The sequence below is a fragment of the Cuculus canorus genome, chromosome 12 (assembly GCF_017976375.1).
Source record: "Cuculus canorus isolate bCucCan1 chromosome 12, bCucCan1.pri, whole genome shotgun sequence".
Lineage (NCBI taxonomy): Eukaryota > Metazoa > Chordata > Aves > Cuculiformes > Cuculidae > Cuculus > Cuculus canorus.
Genome location: NC_071412.1, coordinates 15,305,671 through 15,320,067, shown reverse-complemented (window position 1 = coordinate 15,320,067; position 14,397 = coordinate 15,305,671). Strand labels below are relative to the sequence as shown.

The window sequence follows — 14,397 nt, the reverse complement described above, 5'->3', positions numbered from 1 at the left end:
ACCTTGAATGGGGGAAGGTGCTTGTCAGTGATGGGATGTGGAGGATGGTCAATCCCCTTTCACCCATGGGATCTGCAGGCTGCCAGGTCTGAGGGAAAAGCCAGCAGGAAAACTCCTGCTTAGGATTTTCCTGGCACATAAAAGCATACTGGAAAGATATGAATGGGGTGGAAATGTTTAAAAATCTCCGTCTTCCCAGGTGTGCTTTGGAGGATGATTTTTTTCTTTTTAGTTATTTTTTTTCTTTTCCATTTGTGAGATTCCTTCCATTTCCATAAAACCTGTGATTTCTGGAAGAGACTGCTTGCTGGTTTTTGGATTTTTTTCTGAGCTCTGCATCCTCCAATAAGACTATAGTCCAGGAGTCAGGTTTTGAGGGACCCTTACATATGTTCTCACACTAAACGAGCCCATCAGGCCCACTTGTCCATCCCAGCCTCAGCCGAGTTTGCCCGCATGGAGAATTGTCTCCTCTTGGCAAGAAACACCCTCAAACTTCTCCTGCTCTCCCACAGGATGGGATCTTGCTGGGGGCAGTGGGTGCCTATGACTGGAACGGAGCTGTCTTGAAGGAAACCAGCAGTGGGAAGGTCATTCCCCTTAGAGAATCCTATCTCCAGGAGTTCCCAGAGGAGCTGAAAAATCACGGAGCATATTTAGGTAAGAAAGCTGAATGAGTCTTTGCTTCCAGGGCTGAAATCATAATTTTATGCCTAATAATAGGAAGCACAACATATTTCTGAAATGACTAACAGCATCCAGTGCTGCCAGCGTAGGCGGCACCGTGCCCGGCTGTTTGTGAGCTCCCATTGGTGTGAGATCTCTGTTGCCCCTTGCTCAGGGATCCAGTGTTCATCAGCATCCTCACCCAGGAAGAGTCCAGTGTCGATCACGGTGTGCAGCACAAACGTGATTGAAATGCAGAAACAGCTCGGACACCAGCCAGCCCTGGTCATCTACAGCACTTACTGGAATGGTTTAAAAAGCCCTGATGAAATTTCATGCCTAGAGAGGAAATACCTGCTGGGTTAATCTGTTCCATGTGCATGAGCTGAAACCCCAGAGTAAAAACATCAGCTTGATTTGCAAAACGAAGTCTCTCTCTGGAGACGTGCGTGCCAGGCTGAGCTCCCCCGTGGCAGGGAGTGGAGTGGGACACTGCAGGATCATCCATCAGCGTGTCAGGGCTCTTCCCTTTGTTGGGGACACGGACAGCCCCAGGATATGTGGCTCATCTCCTGGGGCGACAGCAGTTTATCCCCTGGGCACCAGGAGCAGGGATAGCAGTTGCTGTGCAAGGGTACCCATGACTGTATGGGAGCTCAGCTGGGCTCTGTCTTTCCCATTGCCTGGAGTAAGAAATCCAGGAGTATTAAGGAAACACCAGTGCATCGTGCTGCAGAGAAGCCCTGCTGATGTGAGCCATGAAGTAAAACACTTACCAGGCTGTGAACTGGACTTGACTTCGATGAGAAAAGGATTTTGCATGGGGTCTGCCGGCTGTGTTAGGTGGTGCCCAAACTGTTGGCACAGCCCCGCTGCTCAGGGTGTAGGTAGGACCTGAGCAGGCAGCTCAAAGCCCAGGGTCGGGATGCTGGGGTTTATTTGAATGAGTTTATCCTTGCAGAAATCTGATTTCTTGCTTCCTGATCTGGGAAGCAGCCAGAGCTGTGTCAGCAGCTGAGGGTTAATGGGAAGCAGAGCACCGGGGAGCACTGGGAGCAGGCTGGGAGCTGCTCAGCCATGCTCGCCCCTACCCACCCTTTTACCAGGTTACACCGTCTCCTCTGTCATATCCACCAAGCACGAGCGCATTTACGTCGCGGGAGCACCCAGGTTTAACCACACTGGGAAAGTCATCATTTTCAGCATGCACAACAACCGAAACCTCACCATCCACCAGGCACTGAAGGGAGAGCAGGTAACACCGAGGATGCTGCGTGAATTTTTCCTCCTGGCATGCATGCTCATCCCTGAGCCCTCCCCTTTGCTTTGCAAATTGTACTGTTCAAACGGCTTAGCAGTGTAGCACATACACAGGCAGCTGTCGCTGCACCTGCAGCTCTGAACCATGCGGCAGCAGCAGGGATCAGGCTTGGAATATCCCTGCGGTCATTGTTGGGGAGAGTGGCAGTGCCCCGGCACACGGGGGATGTTGCTCCCATCCTCTCCTCTGTCTCTTCCAGATTGGATCCTACTACGGCAGCGAGATCAACTCCCTCGACGTCAACGGTGACGGCGTCACTGACGTTTTGCTGGTGGGAGCCCCCATGTACTTCAGCGAGGGCAGGGAGAGAGGAAAGGTCTATGTCTACACCCTGCGGGAGGTATGTGGCTGGGGATGCCACTGGGGCCAGGGTTTCGGGGCACTAGAGTGAGAACTGCACCATGTCCCTTCATGCCACCTTCCCAGAGTGGCTCTGGGCTGCACGTACCCAGCAGCTTCCCTGCAAACACCACAGGGCATGGCAGCCCAATCCAGAGGCAACAGAGCTTGGCAGCGCCTCGCTGTTGTGGCTGCTGAGAGACTCGAGGATTTGTTCCTCTTCCTTGTTTATAATCAGTCTCGGGGAGTTTGCTCACTGCCAGCAAAGGGAGTACAGCCTGTGCTGGAGCGGAGCCATCTCATCTCAAGGCTTTGCTGCTCCCGTCCAAGCAAGCTTTCCAGTCTCAAGAAAGCGATGCATGAGGTGCAAGGTGGTGTCTTCACAACATAAGGGTCTCTCTGGAGAACCAGTTGCCATTCACTTTGCTTCCCCCAAAACCATCCTCTCCAAAGGCACCGTCCTGCCTGAGGTCATAGGGAGCGGCAAGGTCAGTCCCCACGCCATTGATTCAGGGCACAGATGGGATATGTGCCATTCCCGTCCCCTTCCCTGGCATCCAGCAGCGCGCTGGGTCAAGACCAGCTTACCTGCTGCCCTCGAATCTGGGTGAAAATGCAATTTTTGAGCCAAGTCCATCAAGCTCTGGGGTCGCACAGGGCAGCAAGCAGGTCACGCTCTATATTCAAGCTTGCAAAGCCCACCCAGAGCAGCAGGAGTCCCCACGTCTAAAGCACAGGGTTTTTTCTGCAATTATTTATGTTGTTTGCTATAAAAGGGAGGCACAGCAGGCTTGGAGCTGGCATGGAACTGGTCCTTCCCCAAGGCCGTGTAGAGCAGAAAGTCCTGCAGGCCCAGGAAGGCTCTCACCTCCTTGCTTAGAGAAATTGTTCGCCCATCACTTTTTTGCCTGCCTTTGAGGGGTTTCTCCTCTTGCCAGGCTCGCTGCTGATGGTTTTTTGGGGGGTTGCCTTTTCTCTTTGGATGGCCCAGCAGAACCACTTCATTTCCAGCGGTGCCCTCATCGATCTGCAGAGCTACCAGAACTCTCGCTTCGGCTCCTGCATTGCTGCTGTGCCAGACCTCAACCAGGACTCCTACAATGACCTTGTCGTCGGGGCACCTTTGGAGGACGAGCACCAAGGAGCAATATACATATTCCTGGGCTTCAAAGAGACCATCCTGAAGAAGTACAAGCAGGTACAGCTCCCGGTGCTTTGGTTGTCTTTGTCATTCATCAGAATAAATGCCATTTGTGCCCATTTTAAGGACTGAGAGAGCACAATAAATTCACATTCAGTATTACATTGTTAATTATTATTGCTGGATATATTCTCTTGTGAGGGTTAGAAGACAGAGCAAACATAGGGTATAGAAAACATGCTTGAAATTTGGGGCAATGCTCGGCACTCAGTGCGAGAGATTGCTTTGCAAATTATTAAAAACACTTGCAAGAAATAGTAAACACGCAGACTAAATTCAGCAGAAATCTCTGGATGGTGTTTCCAAAGAGAAACTGCTCTCATTCTCCAGAAAATTAGGTTTGGTGCAATCATTTTTGAAGGGTCATCTCCAGCAGTGTGGTGGAGGTCGGCATCACAAAGCCCTCCTTCACGGGCAGGGATGCTCCTGCTGGAATCCAGCCTGGAGTGTCCCCTTTGTTTTGCAGAGGATAGCAGCTATGGACCTTGCACCAGGCCTGATGTATTTTGGATGCAGCATCCATGGACAGCTGGACTTGAATGAAGATGGGCTCATAGACTTGTCTGTCGGCTCTCTGGGGAATGCCGTGCTGTTGTGGTGAGTTGTATCTCATTTGCAGCTCTCCTCTGCCCAAAGCTCATTGCAATACGTTGACGTTTGTCAAAGGAAAAGCGTTCTCCCAACAATCTGACCCATTTTCCCACCATAACGACCCCCTGTCTGGGGAGGATGTGGGATTTCAATGCCATTAAGCCTTGGAAGGATGTCAGAGTTGCATTGGCACTGAATTTAATCATTAGCTCCCCAGGAGTTTCCAACCAGCTAATTGATTTGTGGTCACTTGCCCAGGCTTTCTTTGGTCTTTCCTAATAAGAGCAATTTAATATTTGCAGATATTGATTAACGTTTGGAAAGCCATAGAATCACTGAATGGTTTGGGTTGGAAGGGACCTCAAAGCCCATCCAGTTCCACCCCCACCCTGCGATGGGCAGGGACACCTCCCACTGGATCAGAGTGACCAAAGCCCCATCCAACCTGGCCTTGAACACCTCCACGGATGGGGCAGCACCATTTCTCTGGGTAACCTCGGCCAGGGCTTCCCCACCCTCACCATGAAGACTTTCTTCCTAATGTCTAATCTAAATCTCCCCCCTTCCAATTTAAAACCATTCCCCCCCATCCTGTTGCTCCATGCCCTTGTAAGAAGTCCCTCCCCAGCTTTCTTGTAGGTCCCCTTCAGGTACTGGAGAGCCACTTTAAGGTGTCCCCAAAGCCTGAAGTCCCTACAAGCCCCTTGAAGCCATTAGGACACAGAGTAGCTCTGCCCAGCAGAGACAACCCACCCTGGGGTCTGCCTTGAAAAGTCCTGTGTGCACACAAAGGGCCAAATCTGCTCTCAATGCTGAGCTACTTCACTGGCATATGTAGGAGAGGAATACGTGCAGGAGTTTTTATTCTTCAAGTACTACACAGGTGAGCTGAGAGCAGATCAGCATGCTGTAGTAACCTTTGTTCTTCCTCAGCACCTTCTTGATGTTGAGAAAAAAGGTAGAAAGGGTGAATCAGGAGATGCGGGAGAGTTTTGGAAGCTGCTCCAGATATCTGCAGGCATCCTATACCCCAGCACATCTCTTGACCCTTGCTCACCCTGCAGGTCCCGCAGCGTGGTCCAGATCAATGCCAGCATCCGCTTCGAGCCCTCCAAAATCAACATCTTCACCAAGGACTGCAAGCGGAACGGGAAGGATGCCACCTGCATGTCAGCCTTCATCTGCCTCACTGCCGTCTTCCTCTCTGCTCACTTCCAGACAGCCAGCGTGGGTAAGCAGCACAGATGATGTGTTCATGTGTTGTTTAGGTCTCTAGCCTCAAGAGAGCACCCGGCTTCTGCCAGGGGAAACCATCCAGGAGCTTGGTATGGCTGAAGGAGCACATGTTGCCATCTGCTGCATCCCTTCTTACCCACAGATTTGTCCCTGTCCTGGCTGATGTAGCAGTGGCTTTGCCATTAAGTAGTGCCAAGAAACACCCCAGGGACACAAACTTACCCTTGTTTAACCTCTTCTCTCGCCTACACCCTGAGGACAAGCTCTCCCACAGCTTGTCTTGACATGGTATGTGTGACGGTGACGTTGCCACCACCTCGTTGGGCAGGAGGATGGGAGAGGACGTGCCTGTCCCACAGAGCTTGTCTGTCCCCGCCACTGCAGGGACACGACACATCTGCAGACCATATGTGCATATTTCCCTAATATCCTAGGGAATCTCTGTGAAGTTCTTGGCCAGTTCTGCTATTAAACCCTCGCATGCTGCTGTGACCCCAAGTCTACCCGTCGGATGCCCGTGACTCAGCTGGAGCGAGGGGAAGTGAGAGCAGCTCAACCCCCAGCAACCCAGCAGCAAACGCTGTCAGAGGGAAATTGGGTCCTGAGCAAAGCCAAAAGGAAAGCCTCCCATGCCCTAGAGCAGGAATTTTGATTTATACTATCAAATCCAACGTTTTCCTCTTCCCCTCTTTAAGCTTGGAGTTGGCAGGACAAAAGCTGAGTAGGCTTGTCTTTATTTATTTAATTTTACACTTATATCTATCCTGAACATCCTCTCCCAAGGATGGTGCATTACAGGGTGATGATGACTGCTCTTTGCTTATGCAAGTTTTCTGTTGCATTGGTGCAGTGGGTGCAAATCCCTCGCTGCTTGGCACCAGTTTATGGACCTTCGATTTCTTTTTAACAGCATTGCAGGAAGGAAATGATCCCAGTAAAGCACCTAGGAGAGGAAAGCACTCCAGGGTACAGTACCTCGGGCCTGGTACAGGACAGCATGTGATATATAAGGGGTTAAAAGTTATACATCCTGCACAGATTTTGCTCAATGCCTTGTAATAATGCATTTCAGACTTCCTCATTTGACCTGGAGAGTGGATGCTTTGCCCAGAAGAAGTGCCTGTTAGAAACAGGCAATGACAACCGTAGTCCAATTTTCCCAGTTTTCCCTTAGTGTGCTCCCTACCACGCCCTTCGCAGCAGTGCACCAGGGATTTAAGTGCACAAAAGCCCATTTCTGACCTGCAGTTACTATATAGTGAGCCATAACTCCTGGGGGAAGCCCTGACAGCGCTGCTCTCCTTCCAGCGCTGCGGTACAATGCCACCATCGACGAGCGCAGGTACACGCCGCGGGCTTACCTGGATGAGAGCGGAGAGCGGCACACACAGAAGGGGTTGGTGCTGTCTGCGGGGCAAGAGCACTGCGACAGGCTCCAGTTCCACGTCTTGGTGAGTGCAAAGGAGGACAAGGCTGGGTCTCCTCCTCCACCAGCTCCAGCAGGTGATGCTCTTCACCTTGTGCAAAACAGCAATGCCCTGGGATGTGGTCAGAGGAGGCTCAATAGTTCATTGGGGCTGGAAATGAATCCTGCGCCTGGATTTCTTTGTGCTGGGTTTCATGTGGTCAGGGATGGAGCCGCCAGCACACAGCAGCTGCTGGGTCCCCGAGTGCTGACTTCATTGCAGCCCCAGCTTGCACCGTGCTCCTTTCCATGAGCTGTGAGCCATGCCCTTGGGAAGGGCATGCACTCCAGATCAGGCTGGTCCTCCTGCTCCAAAATCAGTGAAAGCTCTTTTTTTCCATTGGGAATTAAATGTCCCCGTGCCAATCCCTGATAGTCTCACCCTCTGCCACCCCTCTGCCCACCATGGACCCCCTCCCCAGGTGCAGAAGCCAGCAAAACCTTCTGTATTGCTCACAGCGAACAGCTGATGCACAAACCTGGCCAAAATCAAACATTCCCAGCAAATGATGAGAATATTGCCGAGGCCAGGGAGGGCTGAGCTGCCAGACTGGCCCAGCCCCAAGCACCGGCCTGAACCGCTGCGAACTTCTGGGAAATTCGAGTCTGGCACTCAGGATGGAGCTTGTGATTTAGCCCAAGAAGAATCTCGCTTCTGAGCATCTAACTGCACCCCGTGAGGCTGAGGCAGCGCATGGGAAGAGTTCATAGAGCTGCAGGAAAGGTGAAGCTTTGGTACCAGCCAGGCAGCCCCAGGCTGGGGTTTCAGGCTGTTCAATGTCCCCTGGGAGCCTGGCTCAGGGTCGGTGACTCTGAAACATTGATCTTTTGGAGCCAGGTGAAGCATTTCCCACACACTCAGACAGGTGTTGAGCAGCACCAGAGCTCGGGTTGCCTCTGTTCCTGGGTAAGTGTTAGTTGGATAGACAGGATGATTACATGCCAACTTTGCTAGATTGCAAAGCTTTTATTTCATTAAATAATCACACGTACCTGTAGTTCTGCTCTACCTTGCTCTACGTTGCTGCCCGTCCACAAGCAGAAGCCCTGTCCTTCCCAACGATGCTTTCTGTTCACTGCAGGACACAGCTGACTATGTGAAGCCAGTAACGTTCTCCATCGACTATGAGCTGGAGCACCCTGAGAACGGCCCCATGCTGGATGATGGCTGGCCCACCTCACTCAAGGTCTCGGTATGTAGTGGCACCAACCTCCCAGGGTGCCTTTTATCGGGCACTTGGTCAGCAGATTTATCACCGAATGCAACATTTTCTTCTTTAACTTCGGGCTGTAACTCCTGGTATCTCCCATGACAGCAATATGTTCACATTTGCTGCATCCTGGGATCTCCGCCCATGTCCCTTTTCCTTGGAGTACAACCTGCGGCTCAAAGGGTCATTCAGCTGCTTTTATTGTCCCCCTCAGGTACCTTTCTGGAACGGCTGCAATGAGGATGAACACTGTGTCCCTGATCTGGTCCTGGATGCCAGGAGCGACGTTCCCAGTGCCATGTGAGTACATCACTCTGAGCATCCTCCCTACCAGTCTCACAAACTGGTGGGGCACTCCAAAACACAATCCCAACCCATGTTCCATAGATTCTGGCATTGTCACTGGTCCTTCATCCAACACCACCCTTAGGTGCTCCTCAGCACCTCTGCTCACAGAGGGTCTCTGAGCCTCTTCCTGCTCCCTGCCTGGAATGAATCAGTGGTTTTTCAGGGAATCCACAAAACAACCAATATTTGATGTCATGGTGATGAGCCTCGGGAAGACAAATCAGTAAATAACAGAGGGAAATAAATGAAAGGCTGGCATTACCCTTACCCGCTTGACAATTACAGGCTTGACTCATGCAGCAGAAATAATTATACACTGCATCTGATCCCTTAGAGAGCTTTTAAAGACTATCTAGGAGCACAGGAGCCTGAACCTCCACCTTCTATCAGCAGGCTCTGGACCAAGCTTATGCCCAGCGCTGCTACCTGGGGATTACTCATTTCCTGTAATTCTGCATTTATTGTTCTGTTTCTCCTGCAAAGCTCTTGGTCCTGAGGCTGTGACTCAGGGCCTGACTGGTCCTGGCTGAGCTGCGCTGCGAGAGGTTGAGGTGAGCTTGTAGGTAGGGCATTATAGATCTTAGCGGCTGGAGTCCTGCAAGTAAGCATGGGCAGACAGCATGCTCTGCCAGGGTCCCAGACCTCTAATCCTGTTCCTCCTGAATCCTGAGGAGCTTTCTTGATGGCATCAGTAGGAACTGGATCATGTCCTATGAAAACAAACTGTATGGATGCGATTTCTGCTGAGAAATCCACTTTTGAGGTGACTTGTTGGAACAGAGCTATTTCTCCCAACCAGCACCCTGCCTACTCTGTCATCAGAGGCAGAAAGGGGTTCTGAGGGTGGCACCCTCCTATATTTTCTTTTCCTTTTCTATTTTGCATAAAGAAAATAAATGCCCCAAACCCCATCAAGTCTGCAAAAGCACACGCTGCTGTCGCAGGTCTGTGCCAGTAAACTTGCTGGGAGCAATAATAGAATCACAAAATAGGAAAGACATCTAGGATCAAGTCAGCCATCAGCCCAACACCACTGTGCCTACTAAACCATGTCCTGAAGTGCCATGTCTACACATTTTCAAATCCTCCAGGGATGGAGGCTCCACCACTGCCCTGGGCAGCTTCTCCCAATGCTTCACCACTCTTTAGTAAAGAAATCTTTCCTAATATCCAATCTGAACTGCCCCTGGTGAAACTCGAGGCCAGGGAGATCTCAGCCAGGCTGAAACCAAGTGCCCTTCACCCTTTGCTGATGGTATGGGTTCTACTTTTTCCTCACATCCCAGCTGTATCAAAAGCTCCTAACTGGGTTTGAGAAAACCAGGCACCACTAGCCAAAAATCCCAAGCAAAATGATGCTCCGTGAGAGAAATCAGTGATTCCTCTTTCCATAGCAGTGCAGGACGATAGAGGGAGAGCAGGGATCTCCTTGCACTGTCCCGTGCACCGGGTACATAATAATGCTGGGGTGAGGTCTTGGTGCAGTGCTGGAGGCAGTGCTTGCCTGCATCGCTGCCCTCCTCTCCCAGGGAGTACTGCAGGCGGGCGCTGCGGAGGGCTCCGACGGACTGCTCTGCCTTCACCCTCTCCTTCGACGCCTCCGTCTTTGTCATCGAAAGCAGCAGGAGGAGGGTGGCCGTAGAGGCGACGCTGGAGAACCGAGGAGAAAACGCCTACAGCACAGTTCTCAACATCTCCTTCTCCAGAAATCTCCAGTTTGCCAGCTTGATCCCTAAGGTAAGGCTGCCAGGGCAGATCCAGGGCTTTCCAGAGATGCTTCTAATCACGGCCGGATGAGAAAGCTATGTCTTAAACCAAAGCCCAAAAGTGTTGCTATCCCTTATAAATCAGACATGTTTATGGGCTTGGATCCTCAGCACTCACAGCCCATTCAGCTCTTTATTTTGGAAATACAAAAACGTTTTCATTTTAAGAGCCTGAAAGAAGGTCAAATGCAGATGCAATTATTTCCCCTCTCCACTTTACTACTCCAAGAGTTTAAAAATACTTGCCGCGCATGGCCAAGGTTCTGTCAGGGATGAATTTTTGCAGCTGAGATATAACTCCTGGAAGTATGAGCTGATAATGGGAACATGGCCACAGCTCAGCATCAAGCTGGGTGATGCCACTTCTATGCTTGTCCCCCGGGTGAGCCTATCATGTCCCATCCACTCCCACCCTCCTTAATATTTCACCCCCAACCACTCACTTGGTCTCAATGCATCTTCTTTCTTTTCCCATTGAGGTTTGGGAAATGTGCTGAGGCTGCTGAGCCCTCAATCATCTCCCCAGTGACTTCATACCCATCCGCAGATCCCATGTCCTGCATTTGTTTTTCTACAAGCTCTGCCAAGGGAAAATTGTGGGACACGTTGCCCACAAAATAGGAAAAATGCATTTTTCTGAGAGATTACTCCAAATTAAGCATGGAGGGGAAGCCTTGGTAACAGAAAGGGCTGTGCAGCAGTGGTTGCAGGACATATTTGTTATAGAAGCCTCATTGAGGGGTTCCTGGCTGCTGCTCTTATAAGCAAATTGCCAACTGGAAGGGTTGGATGTTTGCGTCGGGGCTGTACAGAGACCCAAACAAAGCATAGCTGTGGCTGCAGAAGGTCCGTAATCTCAGCAGCTGAGTGGGAGAAAGCTCCAGGCCATTGCTGATAGATGTCAAGGTGTTTTCCGTGTAGCTGGTGCTGCGCTGTTTCAGCTCCTGGCTGGGACTTGTGCAGTGGCAGCAGCTTGAACTGAGACACACGTGGTCTAACACGGTCAAAACCTGGAATAGCTCATCATCTCGTGGTGGGGATGGATACCTGTGTACGACCGGGCTACAGTCTCTCGCAGCACTACTGCAGCCTAGCAGCAGAGAGGCAGATCAGGGTCAGTGTCCCACCCCAGCCTGTCCTTGGGCTTTGTGATGGGAAGGAGCTTGTCCAGGCTGGTGGTGAGCTGGAAGGGTTTCAAGCAGCAGGAAAGCGATTGTAGAGAAGAGGGAATTAAATGTTACTCCTTTGCTGATAGCCATGCAGGATAATATCACCTGGTGTCTCTTGATGCTTCCCTGTGACTCCTCACCACAGGAAAGCATTATTCTTCACAAACACAGTGCCAAGAACAATCAGGTTTATCCATCCACCACTGTAGTTAAATTTCTAAGGAGGATTTATATCAGGAAGCTGGAAGCCATTTGCTAGAAATGCTCCTCTCCAGGAATGGCCGTAGAAATTCAGCTGTGTCAGAAGGATGCTCAGCCTGCAGCAAACAGGGGGGTGTTTGTTTAGTTTTTCCCAAAAGTTAAAGCCTGTTTGAGCCCTGTGGGTGCATTTCTTGCTTTCATGAAGAGCCGGGTCATGGGGTTCACGCCAGTGTCACAGATGTTTCACGTCTCCTTTTAGGATGACACAGATATCAACATTGACTGCATGACTGAAGACAAGAACCCCAACAAGAAAGTGTGCAACGTGAGCTACCCCTTCTTCCGAGCCAAGGCCAAGGTAAAGTTGTTCCCTCCTGCCCAAGTCTGGCTTCACTCATGGGACAGAAGCCCTATTCCCCTGTGGTAGCTGCAGGGCCACATCCCTCCGTCTTGTGGCTGGGTGGCTTTGAACAGGATTTTTAAAGATAAATATTTGATTTCTTCCCTTTTTCTGTCCCTTGTTGGTATTTGAAGGGTGGGTTTAGGGGAGCTGGAAGGGTTAGGACACTGCCTTGGTGTTAAGAGAGTATCAAAATCAAACTTCTGAGTCTAAGAATTTGACTCCAGTCCTTTGGAGCAATTGACTTCAAACCACCGATGGTAACTTCCCCAAGTTCCTTCCCCGCAGGATGAGTCCCCCTTCTTTGCCTGAGAGCTCTTCATTGCTCCAAACACCCAAGGTCCCTCCAGGTCCTCCTCCAAGCCTGCTCAAGCCCCTTCAGGCTGGTGGCATTCCGCAGACTGCAGCTCACAATTCCCAGTGTCCAGGTCCAGCGAGCATCATTTTTTAAATGTTATAAACCCCTTTGTAAATGTTCTGTGCAGCATTAAGTTAGGGAGGGAGAAGTGAGGAGATGCTATAGGCAAGGCAGGACTCACCGAGTCTGCTCTCTGATGTCACCCTGTGAAACCCCACCTACGTCCCTGTGGGAAAACGAGCCGAGACAAGCAGGATCTAAAGAGACAAATCTTTCCAGGCACTGTATCCATCTGAAGCCTTTCCTTGTCAGAAGCCTGAAAATTATAGATGAGCTCCAGGCATCTCGCTCGGCTTTAAAACTCCCAAAAAAAGCCCTCTCGGATGCCTGTGGCCGTGCATGAGAGTGCAGCAGCCTGACTCCCCATGACCTATGGGGGCTGAGAATGCATCTGCGTGGCATCAGGTAGTCCAGGTCCTGCCAAAACAAAGACAAGCTGGAAATGGAAATTTGGCCCGAGAGCAGCAGGAGCTTTAATATTATACTCAGCTGTTCAGTCCCAGACAGTTTGAGGTCATTGCCACAGCTCTTGCAGATGTGACATTTATCACATTTTATTGTTGTTGGCCGCTCTCTGGCTGCCTTCCCCCGCCAGCCGACCCCGTGCCGCAGATGGGAGCGAGCGGCCTCTCGCTGCAGGTCCCCCGGAGGCTTTCTCTTCCAAAGGGGGACTGCTCGCTTCACCACTCTCAGAGCAAAAAAAAAAATGAAGTGTGCAGAGCTGAGAGCAGATCCTGCAAATCCCCAGTGTGGCCTCTTCTCTCCCTCGAAAGCCAAGGCTCTGCCCAAAGCCCGGCAGCATCTCCCAGTGGGATCAGGTGGATGCTCTCACCCACAGAGCCCCCACGCTGCTCCTGGCAGGCTCTCATTGGTTTTTTTTCTGCCCCCTAACATTTTCTCCAATGTGTTTCCAACCTCCACAGGTATCATTTCGCCTGGATTTTGAATTCAGCAAGTCGATTTTCCTTCAAAGCATGGAGATCTACTTGATCGCTAACAGGTTAATGGTTGCTTTCTCCCTCCACTCCCCTTGCCTGTGTTCGCAATGTCTGTTGTTGCCTGCTCTGTTGGGTTTCCTTCTTCCATAGCCATAAGTGATGCTGGAGGCTTTACTCGGGGAATAACCACCAGGAAACCCGATTGCCGTGGGTTGTCACAGAGTGTGCAACTCCGTATTCACCAGCTGCTCTTTACAGTTTGGTCCAAAAAAGGAAAGCTGGGGAGGGGCTCTTGATCAGGGAGTACAGGGATAGGATGAGAGGGAATGGTTTTCAGCCGAAAGAGGGGAGATTGAGATGAGATCTCAGGAAGAAATGTTTTCCTGTGAGGGTGGGGAGGCCCTGGCCCAGGTTGCCCAGAGCAGTGGTGGCTGCCCCATCCCTGGAGGTGTTCAGGGCCAGGTTGGATGGGGCTGTGAGCAACCTGATCTGGGGGGAGGTGTCCCTGACCATGGCAGGGGGTGGAACTGGATGGGCTTTGTGGTTCCTTCCAGACCACACATTCTATAAAAAAGCCAGAATCCAGCCCTCTCCCACCTGCTTCTTATGAACCCTCCAAAACTTCAGAGGGGACTCATCTTGCCCTGCTGCTATTTCAGTGACAGCGAGGAGAAGGAAAGCACCAAGGAAGACAACTTTGCCCACCTGAATTTTCACCTGAAGTATGAGGCTGACCTGCTCTTCACCAGGTGTGTGGTTTTGGAAGGGGGTGCAGCTCATGGAGGGAACTTGCAGGGTGTCCTTCAGCAAAACCAGTGTTCAAACAGAGCACAGACCTTAAATTTGGGGAATTTGCTTGCGGTTTAGAAAACAGGCAGAAGAACCATAAAATCAGGGGGTCTGCAGTGATTCCTCAGTGCTGCACATCCCGCTCAGAGGCTCCTTATAAAAATCAGCTGCAAGAAGCAACGAGGAGTTGCACTTTCATAATGTTTAAATGCACAAGTGTTATTAAAGAAGTGAGAGGGCAATTTTTATCAAAGGGAAAAAGTACTTATTGTAGGTAATAATGTTTGTATCATGCGTTAGGAGCCAATGTCTGGGCTGGTAGCCATTTCAAAATCACC

General features: G+C 50.9%; 1 protein-coding gene across 8 annotated transcripts in view; it reads left to right on the top strand.

Moving 5' to 3' along the window:
* ITGA11 (integrin subunit alpha 11) overlaps positions 1 to 14,397 on the top strand; it is a 75,628-nt gene that overhangs the window by 57,395 nt on the left and 3,836 nt on the right. For 6 of the 8 annotated variants that reach the window (XM_054077951.1, XM_054077952.1, XM_054077949.1 and 3 more), the window contains 13 exons: positions 516 to 660; positions 1,773 to 1,921; positions 2,187 to 2,327; positions 3,318 to 3,524; positions 3,994 to 4,124; positions 5,183 to 5,349; positions 6,663 to 6,805; positions 7,902 to 8,012; positions 8,245 to 8,330; positions 9,908 to 10,115; positions 11,774 to 11,872; positions 13,256 to 13,332; positions 13,930 to 14,019. In XM_054077951.1, the coding sequence (XP_053933926.1) occupies positions 516 to 660; positions 1,773 to 1,921; positions 2,187 to 2,327; positions 3,318 to 3,524; positions 3,994 to 4,124; positions 5,183 to 5,349; positions 6,663 to 6,805; positions 7,902 to 8,012; positions 8,245 to 8,330; positions 9,908 to 10,115; positions 11,774 to 11,872; positions 13,256 to 13,332; positions 13,930 to 14,019 (1,754 nt within the window). The remainder of the gene's footprint in view (positions 1 to 515; positions 661 to 1,772; positions 1,922 to 2,186; positions 2,328 to 3,317; positions 3,525 to 3,993; positions 4,125 to 5,182; positions 5,350 to 6,662; positions 6,806 to 7,901; positions 8,013 to 8,244; positions 8,331 to 9,907; positions 10,116 to 11,773; positions 11,873 to 13,255; positions 13,333 to 13,929; positions 14,020 to 14,397) is intronic. The other 2 variants (XM_054077950.1, XM_009567609.2) reach the window with 1 other exon arrangement.